The following is a 21,208-nucleotide window of genomic DNA, read 5'->3' on the forward strand; positions in this document are numbered from 1 at the left end:
CTACCCCACCCTGTTTCCCCATCTCAGCCTGCCACCTCTCTGGTCTCATCAGGTTTGCTGGTGGGGCAGCAAGCTCGCTGGCCCAGCACAGACAACAACTGGAGTTAGATGCCCCCCACCCCCACCAGATTTCATCTAGGGCATGATCCACGATTCCCTGAAGCAGCAATCCAGCTCAGGGGCATCAGCTCCTGAGGCACTAACACAAGGAGGGAGAAAACCTCTTCAACCAGCTCTGCCACACCAGCAATCCTAACTTGGAACCACACCCTGAGATGCAGACTGCTGACTTGACAACAGCAGAGCCACCAGGACGGGCAGGACTTGTCCTTAGGGTAATGGCACTCGCCCGCTGTGCTCCCTCCAACGCTGTTCTGAAGTGACCCAGCGCTGCTGCCCTTCATTCCTCACCCTGAGCATTGTCACCGAAAGTGTATGGCACCACTTTGGTGATGTGCTAACCCCAGCTCGTAATTCATGGAGCCTTGCTGGTCTTAGCTCGTGGTAAAGGCCTGGCAAAATTAGCCCCGGAGCAGAAAGAAGGCAAGGTTTCCTCACACTCCTAGCACCGAGGGATACTCAATGACCTCCCTGCAGAAGGGCAGGCAGACACCAGCCCAACATCCTGCCAGGGAGCCCTTCAGCAGCTCCACAGATTCACACAGATTTGGACTGGTAAAGCGGCTCTGTGTGCAGTGAAGGCTGGAGTAAGAGAGAACTCCCTCCTCGGCAGGGCAGCACGCACACCCAGTGCTGCGACAGCGAGGCAGGCACACCTCACTCACCTCCAGCACGACATCTGCATCCTTAGAAAGTGTTGGGTCAAACATCCTCTCCGGCAGCAGATTCCAGGGATGTACCAGCCAGTTTGCTGAACAGCTCCCGAGCGTGACCAGGAGATTCCTTCCCTGCTGCCTCTCCCCGCGCTCAATGGCCTAACACAGATCTAACCTTACCAAAAAAATTAGTTTATACATGCCACAGTTTCTCCTCAGTCTCACATCACCTCATGGAGGTCCAGGTGAGCGCCCAGGTGGCACAAGGCAGACAAGGTATTCTGTGAACTCCCTGGACAGCCTGGACCAGGCAGAGTATCCGAGCACCACAGCACCAGACTGAATGTTTTCTCCAGAGCTGGTAGCCCATAGCCAGAGCTGCTCTTGTTGCCACTCCTGCCTTTAAGAAGTCCAGGCTCCCGCTCCAAGTGCCAGCGTGCCCTTGGCCTCCTCACGGGGAGCTGAAGGGCTTGCTGTGCCACGGGCTGGGTGCGACCACCCAGTGACAGTCAGTGGAAGACTTCCAAGTCTCAGAAAGGGACCATCGCATTGTTAGTGCCAGGGCTGGACTGTCACTCAGGGCACAGGATACAATAGAGCATTTCAGCTCCTCGATTAAGGGCCTGCAGAACATGCATCTACAGCTTATAAAGCTGGCACCTCAAACCAGTCCCCAAAGTACTGCCTCATTACAGAGCTGAGGAGCAAAAATATATACGCAGACTTAGCAGGAAACTACTCCGCAGCGCTGGCTGACCAGTCCCATCCTCCACTACTCACGGTGCAGGGAGGCCCAGGCAAATCTCTGGGTCAGGAACATGGATATCCCCTAACCCGCTGCTGTGCATGCTCTCCCTGCTCACAGAGCATCGCCCACAGGCTCCCCTTCCCCACCTGTGCCAGCCTCCCAGAGCTTGCCAGGACACATATTCCACAGCCAAGACGGATGAAGACACCCTCACAATGATACCCCTGCATCCAGCCCAACTCACCCAGGCCCTTATAATCTTGGGATGGATGGAGGCAGAGCCTGAACTTGGAAGCAAGCAGTTAAAGCAGTGTGACCCGCCTAGTCTAAGTGTCATTATACCACACAGGGATGTGTGAACTGGCAGAGAACTCTTGTAGGAGCACAGCTACATCTGAAGCAGAGGCGAGTTTCTCCTCAAAACCCAGATCTTTCACCAATACTGACAAATTCGTTCAGAAAATATACGTAGATCAGATTTTTGCTGAACCTGAGGAACGTTAACAGTATCGCTCACTAAAAATAATGCAAAAGGCTCAAAACTACTAAATCCTGATGGAAACCAGTCAGTCAGAAGATGCTGTTGGTGTAATTATACTCTGACACACCAGATAGCAACCTTCTTTTGCCGTCTCAGGCCACTGGTACCATCAAACCATGCTATTTGCTCACACAATTAATTCAGCTCCTTCACCACTACGAACTGTTCTGGCCAAGGCTGTTTGGCTGGTAGGACTACTATCACACCTGGATTTACTTCTTTTTAAAATATATTTATACTTTTGCTATCACACCCACGCTGATCTCCAGTCGCACACAAGAAACACAGCTTACAGCAGCAGAATCATACTGTGCTACCAACTACCTGTTTCCCTAGCTAGAACTTTTAATGTAGGCAGATTAAAACCAACTCCCGAGACCACGGCATACGTAGGAGTAGGATATTCAGATAAGTTATATCCAGCACTTTTACCTTCCTGGATAATCCACCTGTGATACCTTGTTCTGCAAGGGCCAGAAACACTAGGTAAAAGAGCAGGTCCTCACATTTCAAAGCAGGCATCTCAAAAAAAAAAAAAAACCAACAAAAAAGAAAAATCATCTTTTTAAAGGTCCTTCAACACTGGAGCATCGCCGACGCAGCAAGAGAGTATAACGAGGTGGCAGTTCCCAGGAAAAGCAAAGCAGAAGGCATGAACTAAGCCTCACCTACCACACAGGGGTCATGCCTCCTCCTCTCGGCTGCAGGCCAGTAGAGACAACATGCACGCTAGGCCACAGAAGTCTAGGTGAGCCTCATCCTCTGCTTGCTGCCCATGTGTCTTCCCTTAAGCATGTAGCTCATCAGCGTGCAACCATTTATCCAGCTTAGCACATTCTGCTGGAGTCCAGGCCACCTACCCTAGGGCAGCAACTCTTCCTGATGATTTCTATTTGTGAGATTACAAGCATCTTTAAACTAGCAAGTTTCTGGCCGCTAGTCCCCTTCATCTGCTGCGTCTTTATCCAGCCATTTCGTGTTACTTCTGGTCAAAGCGTAGCCAAGATAGTATTTAACCAACACCTGAAGCCGGCATTGCCCCCAAGAGAAGCTATCCTGCCACCCTGACTGCTGGCTATAGACACGGTCACTCCCCAGTCAAGTCAGCACCTTGACCCGCATGCCGCACAGTTCTGGGAACAATCACGTCAGGACGAGGGAGGAGGTAGGACTGCTGCTTTTGGCAGCACTGCCAAATTAAAGCATCTCCCAAAGCACTTGAGAAAAAACAAGTCGTCTTGAAGGGCCTACAGATGTATTACAGTTTGTTTGTTTGGGTGTTTGGTTGGTGTTTTTTTTTTTTTTTCCCCGCAAGCACCCTCTCAAAAAAAGGGAAAATATTAAAACCCAGTTCTAATCAGAGACACTTCAGGTTCCCCAAGTGGGCTAAGGTGGCTGACTACAAAAGTCTAGATGCCTGTCACCAAATCAGCTAGTATGACAACCCTCTCTGCAAAATAATAAACACACAATAGACACGAAGTAGCACCAGAAAAGGAACACACCTTCAGTAACCCAGGAGTTTGGGCAAACCACGGCCTATGCGGTACCCTCCTCTCCACAGAGGCCAGTGCTGGAATAACCATTTCCACCCTCACTAGAGGATTTCCTACACGGTGCATGCTGGCTACTACACCCCTTCTACGGCCAGGCACCCTGCAGCAACAAGAGAGCAACAAGAGTTGCTTGCTCCTGAGGGCAAAGCTTAAGGCTGAGTACCACTCAGCCTCACACCAAATGATTTCAGAGTATTAAAGGATAAGGATTTACCTTTGCAGGCAGCACCTTGAAGGTGAGGGTATGCGTGCTGCTGTGACTGAGACAGGAGCTCCATCACAGCTTCAGCTATCACAGAGTTGCCACTTGCCCTTCCCCAGGGCTTTACAACCCCCTCCGAACAATGGGAAACCAACCTGTAGGGACACAGCAGCTTCCCTCCTTCCACGGCATCTCTGGGAATATCATCTCAGACTCTCAGAGCAGCTGCTCCCAAACTGCTCACAGTTACAGCCCAACCTGCAGACCATCGCCTTCGTGCAGTCCCCTGAACAGCGGTGTAAACATCAGACAAGCCAGAGCTCCTGACAATGCTCAATTAGGACCTGACTTTTGGAACAGCTCCCTCCGAAAGAAAACAGCAGGAGAAAACATGTGTACTCAGGCACAAGCAAACTCGTGCTTGAAGCTGAATATGGTTTCCTCAGATTTCACGGTGCACACAGATCACGTCCAGGCCAACATAATGGTAACGCACAGTATTTCTGCTGGTTACAAACACATGAGAAAACCTGCTGTGCCAAAAACTACACCGACGCTCCCTTCTTCTATCTATCGCAAAGCATCTTACCCAGTCTCAGCCTCCAACCCTCCCCTCTTCCAGGGTTCAGTAGCCAAGCGCCCTTCACAAGGCAAACTGTGACAAAACCAGGACCCACGAAGCCACCTAACCCACTGCCAGCAGAGCTGACACCGCAGGGCAGGCTGCAGCGATCCACCACAATGCTTTTTTGGGTTGTTTAAACCTGTTGCCAGTAAAAGCCTTTTCTTTCCTCAGCTGCGACAGAGCCAAGAACACAGTATGATCATTTAGCGCCAATACTGACCAGTCTTTGGCTGTAACGGATCCTTTCTTCCTCAGGCTCCATCTCCGACTCTTCTGAAGAGAGCGAGAAGGACACTCCAGGGCTGCTGTCTTCCTCCTCTTCCTCCTTTGAAGCCAGAGGGAAATAGTGAAGCAGGGCACGCAGACATGAGGCTCCTACGTCCCTCATTTCTTTGCTCATTTTGAGGCTGATCCCACACCACCATGCAGGGTTAAGCGAACACTGTGGACGAGCCCACCTCAACTTTTACCGCTCCCTTTCTAACTTTAGGCATGACCTAGGGTAAATGACTTTACCAGCTGTTCTGTAACACGACATGAGCTGCAGGTCTCAGATCAGGAAAAGGCTTCTGCTCCGGGCTGCTACCAGCAGCTCAGTTGGCCCACGCTGGGATACATGATGGGCACACTGCTGTCAAATGGTCAACAGCAGTCGGGGAGCAGGCTGGTTCCCCCGGTTACAACAACAGGCATCAGAGAACCAAGTCCTCCAAACAATATGATTGCCGTGCTCTGGCTATCCCGTACGGCGGCACTCGGGAGAAGCGACACTGGTACAGAGCATCTCCCTCGAACGGGGAAGGCGTACGGGACCGCTCCACGTGCAGCGGTGCGGCAGGGTCGCAGGTAGGGCGCTAACTCCTGTCCTGAGAGGACCTAAGTGCTCAGACCTCCCTCAGACCTCAGACTGTGCCACCTTGTGACACCAGGCACTAACCTAGGCAGACCTCCCAAGGCGCCAGGTGGCACCCAAACTTTTTTAATTATTATTAAAGGAACAGAAAGAAAGCAAAACCTAGGTATATTGCAGCTCTTAATCCTCACGCTTATGCCTACGCCAGAGCTTCGGGGAAAGGATCTGCCACCCCGTGCGGTGTTACGGAACCGTCACCACCGTGCGGAGCCAGCTCGCCCCATCCCGCTCTGCCCCGACCCTCCGAGCAGGGTTTGACAGCAGCACCCCCGGCCCCGCCGCCCGCTCCCCCCGGGCTTCCCCTACACTCGCCAAACTCCGCTCACAAACAGCCGGAGCGCAGCGCACCGAGCCCGCAGCCCCCGCCGCCACCCCTGCGGGGCCAGCCCGCCGCCAGCCCCCTGCCCGCCGCGGCCGCCCCCCGCCCTGCAGCCCCCCACCCCCGCCGCCGGGACCGGAGGGAGCAGCCCCGGGCCGGCAGAACAAAGCGGCGGCGGGGGAGCCACAGGCCGGGCGCTCGGGACGTCAGTGCCCGGGGGAGCTGTCAGCCGGTGCCCCCCGGCTCGCCCGCCCCACCGCCCCCTGCCCACAACTTCCCGGGCCGGCCTCCCGGGGGCCGCCGGCAGGGGAGACCCGCCCGCTCCCCCCCCCCGCCCCAGCCGGCGCGGCGGCCCCGCCACCCGCGGCCGCGACCCGGCCCCTCTCCGGGGACTCGCGGAAACTTCGGGGGCGGCCGGGGGCGGCGGGCCGGCGGCGGGGCCCCCCCGCGCCCCGCGAGCGGCTCACCAGGTCTCTCCTGCGCCTTTGTCCTCTTCTAGCGCCGAGACGGGGAGAAGCAGAAGAGACGGAGGAGGAACCCCCGGGTCAGGCAGCGATCGCGCCCCGGGCCCGGGCCCGGCCCGCCGACCGCACCGCCCCGCGCCCACCCCCCCCCGCCCCGGCTCCGCCGCCCGCCCCCCCCGCCTCGCCCCACCGCCCCCGCCGCGGCGAGCGGGCGCTGACAGCCCCGCCGGCCACCCCCGGGCCGCTGCCCGCTCCCGCGGGCCCCGCTCCCCGGCCCGGCGCCGCGTTCCCCCCGCCGCCGCCGCACCCCGCCGCGCCCCTCCGCCGCCGGGGGCCGGGCCGCCGCCAGCCTCGCCGCCCGCCGCCGCCCGCCGCGCCGCCGCCCCGCCGCCGCCGCCCCGCCGCCCCCCGGCCGGGACGCGGTTCCCCTCCTCACACAGGAGCCGCCGCCGCCATTTTGAACCCGTCAGAGTCTCACATACACACTGACTCGGCCGCCGCACTGCGCCTGCGCCGTCCGCAACCTCCCCTGACCCCCCCGCCACCTCCCCCGCCGTCCGCCGTGCGCATGCGCCGCCCCCCCGCCCCACTCGCCCGGCCCGCTCCGGCGGCGGGCCACGGCGCGGGAGCGCGCACGCACCTCGGCGGCCCCGCCCCGCGGCAGCGGGAGCGAGCGCGCACGCGCGGCCGGCGGCCGAGACACGCCCCCTCCCCGGCCACGCCCCTTCTGGGCACGCCCTCCCCGCTGTCGCGCACGCGCACGGGGGGAGCCGAGGGGACCGCCGGGGGGGCGTCCGGCGGCGGCAGCGTGGGCGGGTACGGGCGGGCGTGTGAACGTGGGCGTGTGCGCCGCCCGCGCGCACCGGCACCCTCCAGTCACGCGCGCACACCCCCTATACGCACGCACATACACACCTATAGGCATGCACCCTCCCTCGATAGACGTGCACGTACACACCTATAGACATGCACACAGATACTCCTATAGACGTGCACATACACACACCCCATAGATATGTACACACACAAACACACCTATAGGCATACACACACACCCCTGTGCCACTCAGCACACACATACACACCTATAGCTTTGCATGTACACACCTATAGCCGTACAGCAGACGCATACACACCTATAGTCTTACAGCACACACACATATACTCCTATTGACATACACGCACCTATAGTCATGCACATACACACTTACCTACCTATAGACACGCAGCACACATACACACCTATAGCCTTGCACATACACACCTATGGCCATGCAGCACACACACATACATGGCTATAGACACACGCATGTGCCCCAGCCAGGATGCCGGAGGGGCTCCCTCCCCGCAGCTGCCCCCCCGCTGAGGGCCCACAGCTGGCCCTGTCCCCCTGCCACCATGCCGGGGGCTCCAGTCACGCTGTGCCGCTGCGAGCGCTGTTTTAATGGGAGACCCGCACCCACATCACCCCGTGCTGCCCCCCCCTGCACTGGCCTGCCAGTGGGACAGGGCGCCCCCCCAGTCAGTTCCCTGCTCGCAGCACCCATCTGGCAGAGGACACTCGGGCGCTGGGCTCCTTGCGGTGACAGTTTCTTGGTGCCCGGGGCGTGCTCTCCTGCTGGCACCCCAACGTGACCACCGCTGCCAGCCCCCCAGGGCCGGTTTGTGGGGGGACGGGAGCGTGGCAGCCACAGCAGTGGAGGTCCAGCGGTGGCAGAGGAGGTCTGGCAGCAGTGGGAAGCCGAGGTGTTGTCCTCCAAGGTGCCAGGGTGGGGGTGGGATGGACAACAGCGGGTCCCAGGGCTGTGCCAGTGGGGGGGGGCTCAGCAGAGCACACAGCCCCTTTTGGATCGCCTCCTGCGCTGGCTCCGGTGGGCGGCACTGAGGGCAGCGCTGCAAGCCTTCACAAAGATGTCCCCGACGTTCTCCTGGTACCGGGCTGAGCACTCCAAGTAGGACACGGCACGAACCTGCCGGGCCATGGCCTCTCCCTGTGGGGAGCCACAGGGTCAGAGCCTTGTGACAGCCCCCAGCTCCATGCTGGGGGGCATCCCCAACCCATCAAGGAGTGTCACTCGCCTGCTGGTAGGAGATGGGCTCCAGGTGCCCCTCCTGCAGCTTGCGCATCACCGCCCGGTCCTGCCGCAGGTCGGTCTTGCATCCCACCAGCAGCACCGGGGTGCCCTTGCAGAAGTGGTTCACCTCTGGGTACCACTGCAGGGACATACACACACATGTCACTCAGGGGACGGGGACACGGGATGGGCAGCAGCCCCAGTTCCATGCCATTTCCCATGGGGATGATGCACAGGGTGGGGGGAGCAGCTCCCCAGGGGCTGTGTTACCTTCGTTAGGATGTTGTCATAGCTGCTGGGGTTGGTGACATCAAAGCAGATGAGGACAACGTTGGCGTCCGAGTAGGACAGCGGACGCAACCTGTCATAGTCTTCCTGCCCTGTCAGGCAGAGCAGCAGACCATTACGCACCGGTTCCTGACTGGGCTGGGAGCCCCCAGCCTGGGACCACGTCTGCCCCTCCAGCTTGGGGGCACCGCGGGGCTCTGGGGACAGCAAGGCAGCACTGCTGAGGGTGACATGCCCAGGGACCAGCGGCTGCCATGCCAGCTGCATGTTCACCCCCATCTCCCATGGTCAGTCCATGGGGACACCTCTCCAGGGCATGAGCCATGCGTGTGGAACACCCCGAAACCCATGGGCTGGGGAGGGGGACGATGACACCCGACTGCCTGCCCCGTCCCCTCCTGTCCCACCTGCCGTGTCCCAGAGGTGGATCCTCACTGGCTTGCCTGCGACCTGGAGGGAGGCCGTGTACTTCTCGAACACGGTGGGGACGTAGACCTGGCAGGGGACAGGGAGGGCGTGAGGCAAGTCCTGTCTGCTCACGGGCGGTGGGGACAGGGGACCCCTGCGGGAGTGTGTGGGCAGGACGGGGGCACGGGAGGGAAACGGGGGCAGGAGATGGTGGTGCCCCCCAGGGCAGGTGGGCTGGGGATGCTCCTTGTCACCCACCGCGCCCAGGGCAGCACTGAGCCGCAGGCAGGTGGGGGGACGCGGAGGGACCGAGGGTCCAGGCCAGAGGTGCTGGGGTCCCTGTGGGCTGCCCCCACTCCCCGCACCTCCCGGGTCCCATAGGTGCCCTGGCTGTGTGACAGACACTGCTCCCCATCCCGTGACCCCCCTGGCAAGGCAGAGGTGCCTGTCTGCTCTCTGAAAGGCGGCTGCCTCGGACCCCCGCCAGCCCCAGGCTGGCCGCCCCCTGCCCCAGGCCCCCTGGCCCTACGTCCTGCTGCCACCATGCCTGTCCTGTCCCGCGGCCGCCGCTGCCCTTTGCCCGTGCCACCGCTGCCGGGAGCCTCCCCGGGACTGCGTGGGGAACCCCTCAGGGATGAGGACCCCACCCGTGACCGGGTCCCCTCGGGGCTGAGGTCCTGGGGGACAGGGAGTCCGGTACCTTGGGAAAATCCCCCCTGGCGAAGGACACCAGCAGACACGTCTTCCCACAGCCCCCGTCCCCCACGACGACAGCCTTGATGTCGGCCTCGGGGGGCCCTGGGCTCTGCCCCCCGTGCTCCTGCTGCATGGGGGCGGCTGGCGGGGCCACGGAGCCTGTCTGGCCTCAGCGGGGACACAGGGACCGGGACAGGATGGTGGGTGGCACCCGCCTGGCCCAGGGAGTGGCTGCCACCCGCCCACCGGGCCCGCCCGCGGTGCCATCGGTGGCTGGGGCCATGCCGGTGGTGGTGACCAGGGCTGGGGCACCAGGAGCAGGTGGGGTGCCCACCCGCACATGGGCATCCTTGCACACGCATGGCACCTTGCACGCACACAGGCTGCTCCCTGCGTGTGCTCGGGACCCTCCTGCAGGCGGGTCCTGCCACGCAGGGGGCACACGCGTGTGCCACATTCACTCTCATGTCTGCCCGCTGCCTGTTGCACACACATGCACACGTATGACTCCACCCCACATGTGCAGCTCCTTTGCACATGCACATACCTGCTCACGTACCTGGCTCCTCCTTGCACACCTCTGTGCAGGCTTTCTTGCACGCATGCACACAGGCGCACACGCACGCTTGCACAGCTCCCCTTCACGCACCCACCGCTCCCTCCCCCACACACCTGCGCACTCCTGTGCTCGTGTGTGCAAACACACGCGTGTGCCCCCCAACCGCTGAACGCCTGCTGAAGGTGGAGACCCTCCCTGACACCCTGGTCCCCCCCCAGCACCTGGGTTTTATTGCTCTGAGCATCGGCGGGAGGCAAAGTCCAGGGTGGATGGAGGCACGGGGCGGGGGTGACTCACAGCTCTGCACCTCCCCGCCAGTGCCACCCCTTCGGTCACAGCAGGTGACGTGCGGTGCCCAGCCCTGCCCAGCCGTGCCACGGTGAGCCAAGCCCTGCCGGGAAGCCCTGATCCTGGCACCTGGCCTGGCAGGACCTGGCTGGTGCAGGCAGCCCCTGGCCCATGGTCCCTTCCTGGTGACCCCAGCATGCTGGTGGCGATGGGCTGCAGCACCCCACTTTGCTCAGGGACATGCTGACCCAGTGCCATTCCCGGGGTTCCAGGAGGTGCTGTGCGTGGACCTCATGCTGACCACCCTGTTTTGCCCACAGTGATCCTTGCCCACCTCCCCTGGGCTGAGGACCCCCGCAGCCCCACTCTGGGAGCTCAGAGGATGCTCCGACAGGAGGGATTCGGGACACGGGGTGTATCTCGGGGGTGGCTGGGCTCAGAGAGCCCCATGTGTGTGTGTCCCCTCCTGCCAGCTCCTCCTGCCCTGCCGCGGGTGCACCAGGTGAGCCAGGCAAGGATGTCAGCAGTCCTAGTGGCTAATTAGCTGGCTTAAAGAGCCAAAGCAGCAGCTTTCTGCCCTTGCTGGAGAGGCAGAGGGCATCTGGCGCCAGGGGGGTGCTTTGCCCACTGTCAGGCTGTGTTCCCCCACCAGCATAGGGGGTGCGGGTGGGGGAGCAGTGCCTAGAGGGGACATGGGGAATGGCTGGTGCCGCTCATGGGGAGGAAGGGAAGACCATATCCCCCACATCCCAGCTTGGAGGTCCCCAAGACCCCCTGTGCTCTGGTCGGTACCCTCCTCTGACACCCCAAGGCCTTGGTAGGCGTGAGTGGGTGCTTCTGGTATAGGGGTGCAGGGAGGGACAGGGGGGATGATGTGTGCCATTCCCTGCCATTCCCCCCAACCCTATGGCTGGTTCATTTCCTGCTCTCCTGCCACCAGTGCCCCCAGCTCCCTCAGTGGGTACCAGGCTGTCTGGGAGGTCACTGCAGCCCCCAGACTGCCTGGGATAAGTCTGAATTGATGGCTTGGACACCGAATTCCCACTCAGGCTTGATGCACGACAGCGATGGAGGAGACACAGCAGCGATTCCCATGCCGGGGGGCCGGAAGGCAAAAGCACACAGTAATGAGCAATCTCAGAAGGATGCCAGCATCAAGGCAGGGTCAAGGAAAGAGACTGGAGCACAATAAAATGTTTAGGAAGGTGATAATTACCAGTCTAATGAGATATCAAGTTGAATCCTAAAAGCATCAAGATTTTTGCACAGCAAGATGTAGCTGCTGCAGTATTCATCCTCTGGGGTATTCTCTCAGACAAAACATTTCCTTTCCCGCAAGATCAACAGAAATTTGACAGAGGAGGCTCGGTGATGCAGCCTGTGTCTGAAACTGCCCAGCGCGCTCTTACCACCTGATCCATGATCTTGCAGAAACGCCCCAAAGAGCATCTTGCTTTGGAGGAGAGACGGGCAGCTCAGGTCTTCTAAGGACGCAGAGACCCCAGTTCTCCTCTGAGAAGATCGTGGTACAGAGAGCCGGAGCAGGGGAGCGTGCCCTGCTTGGACGTGTGGGCAGGTTGGCCCCAGACTGCTGCCAGGAAAGGTAGGGGGTCGTGGCCGGAGCCTGGCACGGGGAGCTGCTCACGTCTCCCTGGAGCTGCCCACAGCCCCTCTCGCTGCTCCCACACACATCCTCCCTCCGGGTGCCTGGAGCCCCTCCAGCCTCTCCTCCACACTCCCCCCCAGCTCATCAGTGGTGAGGCAGCTGCCTCCCCAGCCCTCCCGTCACCCCCTTGTCCCCAGCCCTGCTGTGCCACATCACCAGAACCCCTCTCCCCAAGATATCCTTCAGGGTCCTGCTAACTCCCCATCTGCTCTAACCACAGCTGGGGACCACATCCCACCTCCCATGATGGAGGTGAACCGGACATCCCCACCTCCCACATCGCCAGTGCCGGACACCAATGGAGATGACCAGTGCACGATAGACGTCACCGACATGGCTGTAGACATTGTCACGCTGCTCATCTGCCTCTGTGGGCTGGTGGGGAACGGGGCTGTCCTCTGGCTCCTTGGCTTCCGCATCCGCAGGAACCCCATCACTGTCTACATCCTCAACCTGGCTGTCGCTGACTTCACCTTCCTCCTCTTCATGGTCACCTCAGGCCTCCTCTACATAATGGAGAACATCTCCTGCTCCACTGCTGTCCCCCTGGTGTACCTGAGGTCGCTTTTCCTGCTCTCACTGTTCTCCTACAACATGGGCCTGTACCTCCTGACGGCCATCAGCATCGAGAGGTGCGTGTCCATCCTCTGCCCACTCTGGTACCGCTGCCGCCGCCCCCAGCGCTTGTCAGCCGTGGTGTGTGCCCTGCTCTGGGCCCTCTCCATTGCTGTCATTGCTGCAGTGACTTCCCTGTGCCTGTTGCACGAGCATGAGCACTGCCGGATGGCTCTCATCTCCATGTACGCCCTCAACTTTCTCATCTTTGCCCCACCCATGGTCATTTCCAATGTGATCCTGTTCATTAAGGTCCTGTGTGGCTCCCAGCAGCGCCAACCCAGGAGGCTCTACATTGTTATCTTCCTCACTGTCCTCTTCTTTCTCATGTTTGGGGTTCCCCTCAGCATCTGGAATTTCCTGCAGCAGTTTAACTACACTGTTGCATCCACTCATGTTGTTTTCCTGCTCGCCTGCATCAACAGCAGCATCAACCCCTTCATCTACTTCTTGGTGGGGAGCTGCCGGAGGCACTGCTCCTTGGTGCCCCTCCAGGTTGCCTTCCGGAGGGTCTTTGAAGACACGGGGGTCACTGTGATCTCCAGCTAAGAGGCTACTGTGGTCACGCTGGCTGTGCTGCCCACCCTGGCTTCACCCTCAGCTGCCCACCCTCACTCCTGGCCAGGCCTGTAGATCACCTTCCTGCAGCTGTGTGTTGGGATGCATCCCATCCCTTATCCCATCACCATTCCATCCTGATATCTTGTCCCCCTCCCCACCTCCACTCCTTCCCTGTCCCATTCCCATCCCATCCAACCCCTTCCCCATCCCATCCCATCCCATCCCATCCCATCCCATCCCATCCCATCCCATCCCATCCCATTCCATTCCCACCCCTATCGCATCTCCATCCCATCCCCACTCCATTTTCATCCCACCTCCACCTCCACCCCATCCCATTCCCATTTCCCTCCCCATTCCTGTCCCACGTCCATCCCATCTCCATCCCACCCCTGTCCCATCTCCATCCCATCCCCATCCTACCCACGTCCCATCTTCTTCCCATCTCCATCCCCGTCCCATCCCATCCAACCCCCATCCCCTTCTCCATCCCCATCCCATCCCGTTCCCATCCTTGTACCATCCCCATCCCATCCCTGTCCCATCTCCATCTCCATCCCCACCTCACCCTCATCCCACCCCCATCCCCCCCCGCAGCCCGTCCCGTTCCGGGGGCTGCCGCCGGCCTCTCCCGGCTCGGCGCTGGGCTCTGCTGCCCCCCAGCGAGGGAAGCGGGTGCCAGCCCCGACGCCCCCCCCGCCCCACGCGGCTCGGGGAGGCTCGGGGCGCGGGCGGACGGAGTCCGGCAGGCCCCCCCGCCCCCCTCCAGCCCCCGGCCGAGCCCCTCTCCCCTCGCCCCAATAAACGCCGCTGGCTCCATCCGCCGCCTCCCGTTCCTCTCCCGCCGCTCGCGGTGCCGGGGGGGCGGGGGAAACCGCAGGGGTGCCGCTCTGCGGGGGGCAGGGGGGTGTCCCCGAGAAGCAGCCCCCCCAGAGCCTCACGGGGTGTGAACAGCTCCGCAGGGAGGCACCGGAGCCTCAGGCGTGGGGCTGGGGGTGGGGGCTGCGGGGGGGTGGGCGGCGGGATGTGGGGGCTGCGTGGGGGCTGGGGGACGTGGGGGAGCTGCACTGAGGGTGTGGGACATGGGGGGCTGTATGGGGGGTGCAGGACTTTGGGGGGCTCCGGGATTTGGGATGGGCTGCATTGGGGGGGGCGGGGGGGGGCTGCACTGAGAGTGTGGGATGTGAGGGAGCTGCATGGGCGCTGTGGGACGTGGGGGGCTGGTGGGAAGGTGTGAGACATGGTGGGGCTGGCTGTGGGGTGCAGGAGGTGGCCAGAGGTGCAGGAGGTGGCCGGGGGGTGCAGGAGGAGCAGCAGCCCTAGCATGACAGCGGGGCTGTGCAGGAGGAGGCTGCAGCTCGCCATGTCCCCGGGCAGCCTGAATGGGGGCCACAACCCATCCTGCCCCCACCATGGCACTGAGGGAAACTGAGGCACGGCACGGTGGCATTTGGTCCGGAGCCATCCAGTCCACGCATCGCTGCTGGCTCCGGCACTGTCCCACATGCCCCCAGCCCTCCCTGCCGCTGTGGCCCGCTGGGACCTCGGCAAAGCCCCAGGGGGGTAAGTGGTGGCCTGCAGAGCCTGTGGTGGCCCACAGAGGTGGCAGCCTGCTCCTGTGAGGTGGTGGCCGGGCTGGGGGTCACGGTCTCCTCCTCCCCTTGCTGCTGCACCGTCCTCGCCTGCTGAAGGAGAAATGCTCCAGCCTGCCGATCCCAGGGGAGAGAAGAATTTCAGAAGGAAGAGTCCTTTACGCGTACACCTGGCTTACAACATTCAAAAAAATATATTTGGGGAGATCGTTGCTGTGATGCTAATAACACAGCCTGGGGACAGGGCTGAACCCCTGGGACCGTCCTGCCCTCACCGGTGTGCCAGCATAGTCCCAGCCACGGGCAGATGGCATCGGTTTTGCCGTGGTGAGCATGAGCCATGTGTGCATCTCCCCCCACCCCCCCCACCCCCGCCCCCAGCCCGCACCCCTGGGACACAGTCGAAGCCAGTAAGTGCTGGCACAGGGACCGAAGGCACCGCACGGTGCACGATGCTCTTTATTGGTATCAGGCAGCTGTGAGCTCCGGGAGCAGGGTACCGGCGGGAGGGGAGGGTTGTGGGGGCAGTTCCCCCCCTGCCGGCAGTGCTGAAGCTGCTGGGATGTGGGATGGGGAGAGGGGTTTAGGATGCTGAACAGCTTTTACCCCTACGCTGCACATGAGTCAGAGGTTCCCAAAGGCAACGCTCATCCCAAAAAGCAGGGGATTTTCAGGAACATGGTCCTCTGGGACACATTCCCCTTGGGGGAACAGTGGCCTGGGACCTGGGGTGGGCTGGTAGGGAGGAGGAAAGCCGTGCTCCGACACGCCGAGCATCTCTCCACACCTCGACTTTGGTGGTCTCTGCTCTGCTCTTCTGTGGGGGGCAGAATGACACCACGAGAAGGTGACATCGGGGAAAATACTGCAGACATTTATTATTGTGGTTACTTAAGGAAAATCTCAGGCACTGTCCTGGGGCGCTTAAGTAGAGTGGTGGAGAGGCTTCAGCAGGCTGGGGCCAGAGTGTCCATCGTAGTATCATTGCTGCAGGCAGTGTGGTCTTCTGGCTCCTCGAAGACACTCCGGAAGGCAACCTGGAGGGGCACCAAGGAGCAGTGCCTCCGGCAGCTCCCCACCAAGAAGTAGATGAAGGGGTTGATGCTGCTGTTGATGCAGGCGAGCAGGAAAACAACCTGGGAGGATGCAACAGTGTAGCTGAACTGCTGCAGGAAATTCCAGATGCTGAGGGGAAGAGCAAAGAGGAGGAAGAAGAGGACGGTGAGGAAGATAACGATGTAGAGCCTCCTGGGCTGGTGCTGCTGGGAGCCACACAGGACCTTAATGAAGAATATTGTGCTGGAAATGACCATGAGTGGGGCAAAGATGAGGAAGTTGAGGGCGTACATGGAGATGAGAGCCATCCGGCAGTGCTCATGCTCGTGCAACAGGCACAGGGAAGTCACTGCAGCAATGACAGCGATGGAGAGGGCCCAGAGCAGGGCACACACCACGGCTGACAAGTGCTGGGGGTGGCGGATGCTGGAGCAGAGGATGGACACGCACCTCTCGATGCTGATGGCCGTCAGGAGGTACAGGCCCATGTTGTAGGAGAACAGTGAGAGCAGGAAAAGCGACCTCAGGTACACCAGGGGGACAGCAGTGGAGCAAGAGATGTTCTCCATTATGTAGAGGAGGCCTGAGGTGACCATGAAGAGGAGGAAGGTGAAGTCAGCGACAGCCAGGTTGAGGATGTAGACAGTGATGGGGTTCCTGCGGATGCGGAAGCCGAGGAGCCAGAGGACAGCCCCGTTCCCCATCAGCCCACAGAGGCAGATGAGCAGCGTGACAATGTCTACAGCCACATCGGTGACATCTATCGTGCACTGGTCATCTCCATTGCTGGTCGGCGTGGGTGGTGTGGGAGGTGAGGACATGTTCACCTCCATGGATGGATGCTGGGCAGGAGGTGGGATGTGGTCCCCAGCTGCGGTCAGAACAGACGGGGAGTTAGTGGCTTGGGGAAGTTGGGGCTGAGCTGTGTGGCCCCTTGCCAGCTCCCTTGCTGGGAAGGCATCAGTGGAGGGCAAGCGGGATGTGCTGGGGAGGGGAGTGGTGGACACTGTGGGGTGGGAGAGGGAAATGAGATGGGAGGGAGAGGGAGGTTCACCAGGAGGTGCAGAAGGCAAGCGCAGGGCAGGGGTGAGAGGACCTGGGGACACCGCTGCTGGTCACTAGGAAAAGTTGGGAGGGAGGTAGCTGCTGGGAGTGGATGCTGGAGAAAAGGGAGGTGGGATGAAGGAAGTGAAGGAAAACATTGCACTTAACTGTTAGCTTAGATGAAGCAGCAGGCAAGGGCTGTCTTTCCAGCTGGGCTCAGGCAGATCAGCGTTGGTGTCTTGGCATCTCATGCTTCCTTCGGAGCCATATCCTGGCGTGGATCCTCCCAGGAGAGTTGCTAGAAGAAGAAAGTCCCCTGGGTCACCAGGAGGTCCTCGCTCTTGTCCCACCGGCTCCTCTCCGTGTCATGTCCCTGGTGTGCCCCCTGGCAGCGTGCACAGCTCTCCACCCCCCCCACCCCACCCCCCCTGCTGCAGCGGGGTTGCAGGGGAGTCGGGAATGGCTTTGTATCTGTGGCTATGTCAGAGCTCCGCTTCCTTGTTTTTATTCATCTTGCCCTGTTTTGCCACAAAGGAAGTGGCTTTTGCCAGAAAGCAGAAAGCTCTTCAAGCAGAATTTTGTGAACGGCTCCTCGTTTACTCCTTATTAGGAACACTCCTCCCTGGACAGATGCTCCCTGACTGCCTTCCCTCTCCTGGCAGGTTTTTCCCGCTCTTCATTTCTCCCCTGCCTCTCGCAGTGCTCCCCAGACCTCAGCATCCCCAGGGGTCATTGCCCCTCCAGCAGGAGAGCACGATGCTGGTACTGCTGGTAATGCCAGTGGTGGTGGTGATGCTGGCAGCACTGGCAGCACTGGCAGCACTGGTGATACTGGCAGTGCTGGCTGTGCTGGCAGTGGTGGTGATGCTGGCAGTACTGGCGGGGTGGCTGGGTGCTTCTCAGAAGAAACTCCCCTTCTGGGAAGAGCAGGAGGATCATCGCCGAAACCTGCCCTGGGCCCAGGGGAGCACACCTTCAAACTGGAACCAAGAACTCTCATTTCTTGTCAGTCTAACGTAGGCCTTGACAGCCCAGTTGAAGCACAACAAACATGTTTTCAGCCAGCTTACAATGCTACTAGCACCTATAGCCCAGACTAATTATTGCTAATACCCCTTAGTAATGCAGTGAAAGCTATTAGAGACCAGGTTTTGGGGTGCTGTACCCCCCTACCAGTGGGCTGCTAGACTGAGCTGCAGCCATCCCAGCTCTTCACCAGGTGCACATCCTCCTCCTCCTCAGTCTGGGGGCATTTGTGGTTGTTTTTACATGATCCCACCCCTTTGGTAGCCTACACACTCTGGGATGTGGCTCCTGAGCTTGGCCTGGGTGTTATTAAACCCTCCTGTGGCTCACAGCTCCTGCTCAGGTCTGAGCAGAACGTCTTGGAGGCAATTGCTCCCCCACGCCTGGTCTGGCCATGGGATCCCCTGGGTAGGTGCATGGGGACACCGAGCTCCTTGCAGCCACTGCACAGCCTGCAAAGGGCTTAATGTTGTAGCCGATACGCTCTGACCAATTAACAACCTTGCTGTGATGATTAAAATGACAACGGCGGGCTGTAAAGTGAGGGTCATGGTTGCCTCAGCTATGGAAGAACTTCTCTGGAGGGATCCACTGCCCTGAGGAGTGTCTTCCCTCTCCCATGGCATGGTGCCCTTGCAGCTGGGAGGTACTTTTGGCTTCTTTTCCAGCTGACTACCTGGTTCTTTGCTGCAGTAGCCTTCAGCTGCTCTAAAACATACTGCAGATGCTTAAAATTGCCTCACAAAGAGACTGGATTTATCCCATTCACATTTCTAGTTTCAGCACTTCCAGCAAGGGCAGGGTTTCATATTAAAGTCACTTCATACCAAAGGCCCTTCCTTCAGCTGGCTGTGTTATGGAAGCAGACCCTTTCACCCGTGTTCTGTGTGAGAAGCTGGACCAAGCTGCATAGGCAGAGCCCATTGCTGAGCCGGGAGCCCTGGGAATGCCGTTGGGAGCTGTGGGATTCTCCCCGCTCCCTTCTGCACCCCCTGGCTAAATTCAGCAGCTGCTTCCCAGCTTCAAGGCAGGCAAAACCAGCAGGGTCTCCACAGCCACCCCCGTTAGCCTTTGACAGAGCTTTGCCCGTTTGCAGAGTCAGACGTTAGCCAGTTTGCAGAGTCAGAAGGGAAAGAGCATCTTTACTGCGGCATTCCTGGGCTTTGGGTGGGATGGAGTGGGACAGCCTGGGAGCCTGGGAGCAGGCACATACATGTGTGCCTCTGCAGTGCCCAGGGGATTTCTGAATGAAACCTCCCACTCATTCCTCAGGTATCCCAGGCATCCAGAAGGGAACCGCTCCAGCTGTCTTCCCAACTGCTTGTCTGCACATACAGCCCATTCCTTAGTTCTCCCAAAGAGATTGTTGTGTGCTGACTTCAAGACTCTTTTGGGTTTTTTTGTCTGTTTGTTTGCTTTGGTTTTAAGGCTAAATATAGCATTCTGAGTCACTGTGAGTTGCACTGGAGTGCTTCACAACACCGACCTGCAGGAGCGGGGAGGAAGCCCTCTATTCCCTGGCCACTAATTACCTGGGCCGGCTGGCTGCAAACGAGCTGACCTCAACCCCACTTCCAGCTCAGCCATGCTTCCATCCATCTCCCTCCAGCCACTCAGCTGGGAAATACAGATAAATACATCGCAACTGGCCAGAGACTGGGAATTCCCTGCCGCACATGGGGAGGGCAGCTGAAAGCATCACTGTCTTTCAAAATTGGTACATGGAGTTCATAAAGAACTGGCCTTTTTTTTCCCAGGTTTTGTCAAGCAGATGGAGACATCATTCCGGGGGTGATAGGAATCTGTTTTCTGCCTTTTGGTTTTTGCTGAGTCTCTTAGTTTACCTGATAAAGTGCATATGAAGAAGACATCTGGTTAACCTGAATCTTCAGTGTGTTGGGATTCTCTGTAGAGTTTTTTTTTTTACAATAAAGGATTTTGCTAAATTAACTTCAAAAAGTGAAAGCCAGGTCACAGGCAGAGGAGCCCTGCATGGCAGCGCTGCTGTGTATCACCCCTTACCTCTTCTTGATGTCTTTTTTTTTTTTTTTCTGGGGGAGGGGGGGAGGAGGGGGCTTGGTTTTCTTTTGTTATTGGGAAAAAGAAACAGATTTTAATCTCCTCCACAGAGAGGGCACTATCAGCCCCACTCTGGCAGTGGGAAGGGTGATTCATCTGAGGATGGGACAGCTTTGGCAAGAGGTCACTGGGCTCTGCACCATCCTCATGGCCACTTAGTGTCAGAAAGGGGAATTCTCCTTGTCATCAACTTCTTGTCATGAAGATGTGAAGAAGTGCAGAAAGGCACATACTGCAGCTAGCCTTTTGCAGAGTTTACAAAAGACAGCAAAATTAAATCTGAATATCATAACCTGTGACTGTCTTTAACATGGTCTTACACCTCAGGGAACAATCCTTTACACAAAAGAACAAAGCCTCTAATTTTGTGCAATTCAAGCCACTTAATTGCCAGCGTTACAACCTCTGAGCTTGAGGGAATGGCTCTTTTCTCTCCTGCTTAGTGGATTCGGATTTTTCTTTTTTCCTGTGCAAACAGTTAAGGATCTGTGCCGTTTCTTTCCAATCAAGACTGTGTCATACTACAAAGTATTATTAGTAAAAAAATCTCAGGGGAGGCGTCACACAGGAGCCTCCTTATCGCTCTCATATCAGTAGGCACCTTCTCTCCTACAAGTGCAGACATGGGTGCTTGCAGGGGTTGAGATGGCTCATTAACACTGGTAAATTTTGCAGCTCATGTAGAGTTTTTCTCCAGATGTCTATTTTTGTTCTAAGAAAACAGACCTTAAGCACACAGTATCACCCCTCGGTCATGCAGAAAAGTTTTCAGCCTTTTGCTAAAATTGATTTGTGCTACATCTCTGCAAATGGACTTCAGGAGCACACACTGCGGTTTGCTCAGCCCCTGGGTGCCGACACAGCTCACATCTCCCCAGCTGCTTCCACAGATTGCTGCCCAGTGCCGTGGGCTCCTCAGGGCAGAGGGTTCACATGGTCACCTCTGCAAGGTTTGTACCCTGGGGAAAGCCAAAATAAAGCAGATCTGTGCTTGGACAAGTTTCAGTGAGAAAAAACACCTGGGAAGTGAGAGCCATAGGCATGCTGCCATGCCATTCACGGGTAGGGATGCTGCGATGGGTGTCACCCAGAGCTGGGCACAGATGCGGTG

The 21,208-nt window shown here is 59.0% G+C and overlaps 4 protein-coding genes across 6 annotated transcripts in view; 1 reads left to right on the forward strand and 3 right to left on the reverse strand.

Annotated features, from left to right (window-relative positions):
- KDM2A (lysine demethylase 2A) overlaps positions 1–6,853 on the reverse strand; it is a 50,606-nt gene extending 43,753 nt beyond the window's left edge. The window contains exons 1-3 of one of the 3 annotated variants that reach the window (XM_080403730.1): positions 6,581–6,853; positions 6,148–6,175; positions 4,669–4,773 (exon numbers count right to left, since the gene is read on the reverse strand). In XM_080403730.1, the coding sequence (XP_080259856.1) occupies positions 4,669–4,773; positions 6,148–6,175; positions 6,581–6,600 (153 nt within the window). In that variant the 5' untranslated portion in view covers positions 6,601–6,853. The remainder of the gene's footprint in view (positions 1–4,668; positions 4,774–6,147; positions 6,176–6,580) is intronic. The other 2 variants (XM_080403729.1, XM_080403731.1) reach the window with 2 other exon arrangements.
- A 538-nt stretch (positions 6,854–7,391) lies between these two features.
- On the reverse strand, positions 7,392–9,748 carry RHOD (ras homolog family member D). The gene is made up of 5 exons (XM_080403760.1): positions 9,616–9,748; positions 8,915–9,002; positions 8,490–8,599; positions 8,224–8,358; positions 7,392–8,135 (listed from the first exon to the last, which is right to left on the reverse strand). The coding sequence occupies exons 1-5, from the start codon at positions 9,742–9,744 to the stop codon at positions 7,968–7,970; spliced, it is 630 nt and encodes a 209-aa protein (XP_080259886.1). The 5' UTR covers positions 9,745–9,748; the 3' UTR covers positions 7,392–7,967.
- Positions 9,749–9,805: 57 nt separating this feature from the next.
- On the forward strand, positions 9,806–13,490 carry LOC308070204 (mas-related G-protein coupled receptor member H-like). The gene is made up of 2 exons (XM_080403759.1): positions 9,806–12,061; positions 12,345–13,490. Exon 2 carries the CDS (start codon positions 12,368–12,370, stop codon positions 13,286–13,288), a length of 921 nt encoding a protein of 306 aa, XP_080259885.1. The 5' UTR covers positions 9,806–12,061; positions 12,345–12,367; the 3' UTR covers positions 13,289–13,490.
- Positions 13,491–15,745: 2,255 nt separating this feature from the next.
- LOC308070203 (mas-related G-protein coupled receptor member H-like) lies at positions 15,746–17,385 on the reverse strand. The gene is made up of 2 exons (XM_080403758.1): positions 17,161–17,385; positions 15,746–16,819 (listed from the first exon to the last, which is right to left on the reverse strand). Exon 2 carries the CDS (start codon positions 16,779–16,781, stop codon positions 15,840–15,842), a length of 942 nt encoding a protein of 313 aa, XP_080259884.1. The 5' UTR covers positions 16,782–16,819; positions 17,161–17,385; the 3' UTR covers positions 15,746–15,839.
- Between the last annotated feature and the right edge of the window lie 3,823 nt (positions 17,386–21,208).

Source organism: Falco punctatus, assembly GCF_963210335.1.
Source record: "Falco punctatus genome assembly, chromosome: 10".
Taxonomy (NCBI): Eukaryota; Metazoa; Chordata; class Aves; order Falconiformes; family Falconidae; genus Falco; species Falco punctatus.

What these genes read in the sequence shown, in the direction of transcription:
- RHOD (XM_080403760.1), bottom strand. Translation starts at nt 9,744, where the DNA reads ATGCAGCAGGAGCACGGGGGGCAGAGCCCAGGGCCCCCCGAGGCCGAC. An exon ending in CCAGGGGGGATTTTCCCAAG is followed by an intron (nt 9,003 to 9,615) that starts GTACCGGACTCC and finishes GTCCCCTGCCAG; the next exon opens with GTCTACGTCCCCACCGTGTT. An exon ending in ATGACAACATCCTAACGAAG is followed by an intron (nt 8,359 to 8,489) that starts GTAACACAGCCC and finishes ATGTCCCTGCAG; the next exon opens with TGGTACCCAGAGGTGAACCA.
- LOC308070204 (XM_080403759.1), top strand. Translation starts at nt 12,368, where the DNA reads ATGATGGAGGTGAACCGGACATCCCCACCTCCCACATCGCCAGTGCCG.
- LOC308070203 (XM_080403758.1), bottom strand. Translation starts at nt 16,781, where the DNA reads ATGGAGGTGAACATGTCCTCACCTCCCACACCACCCACGCCGACCAGC.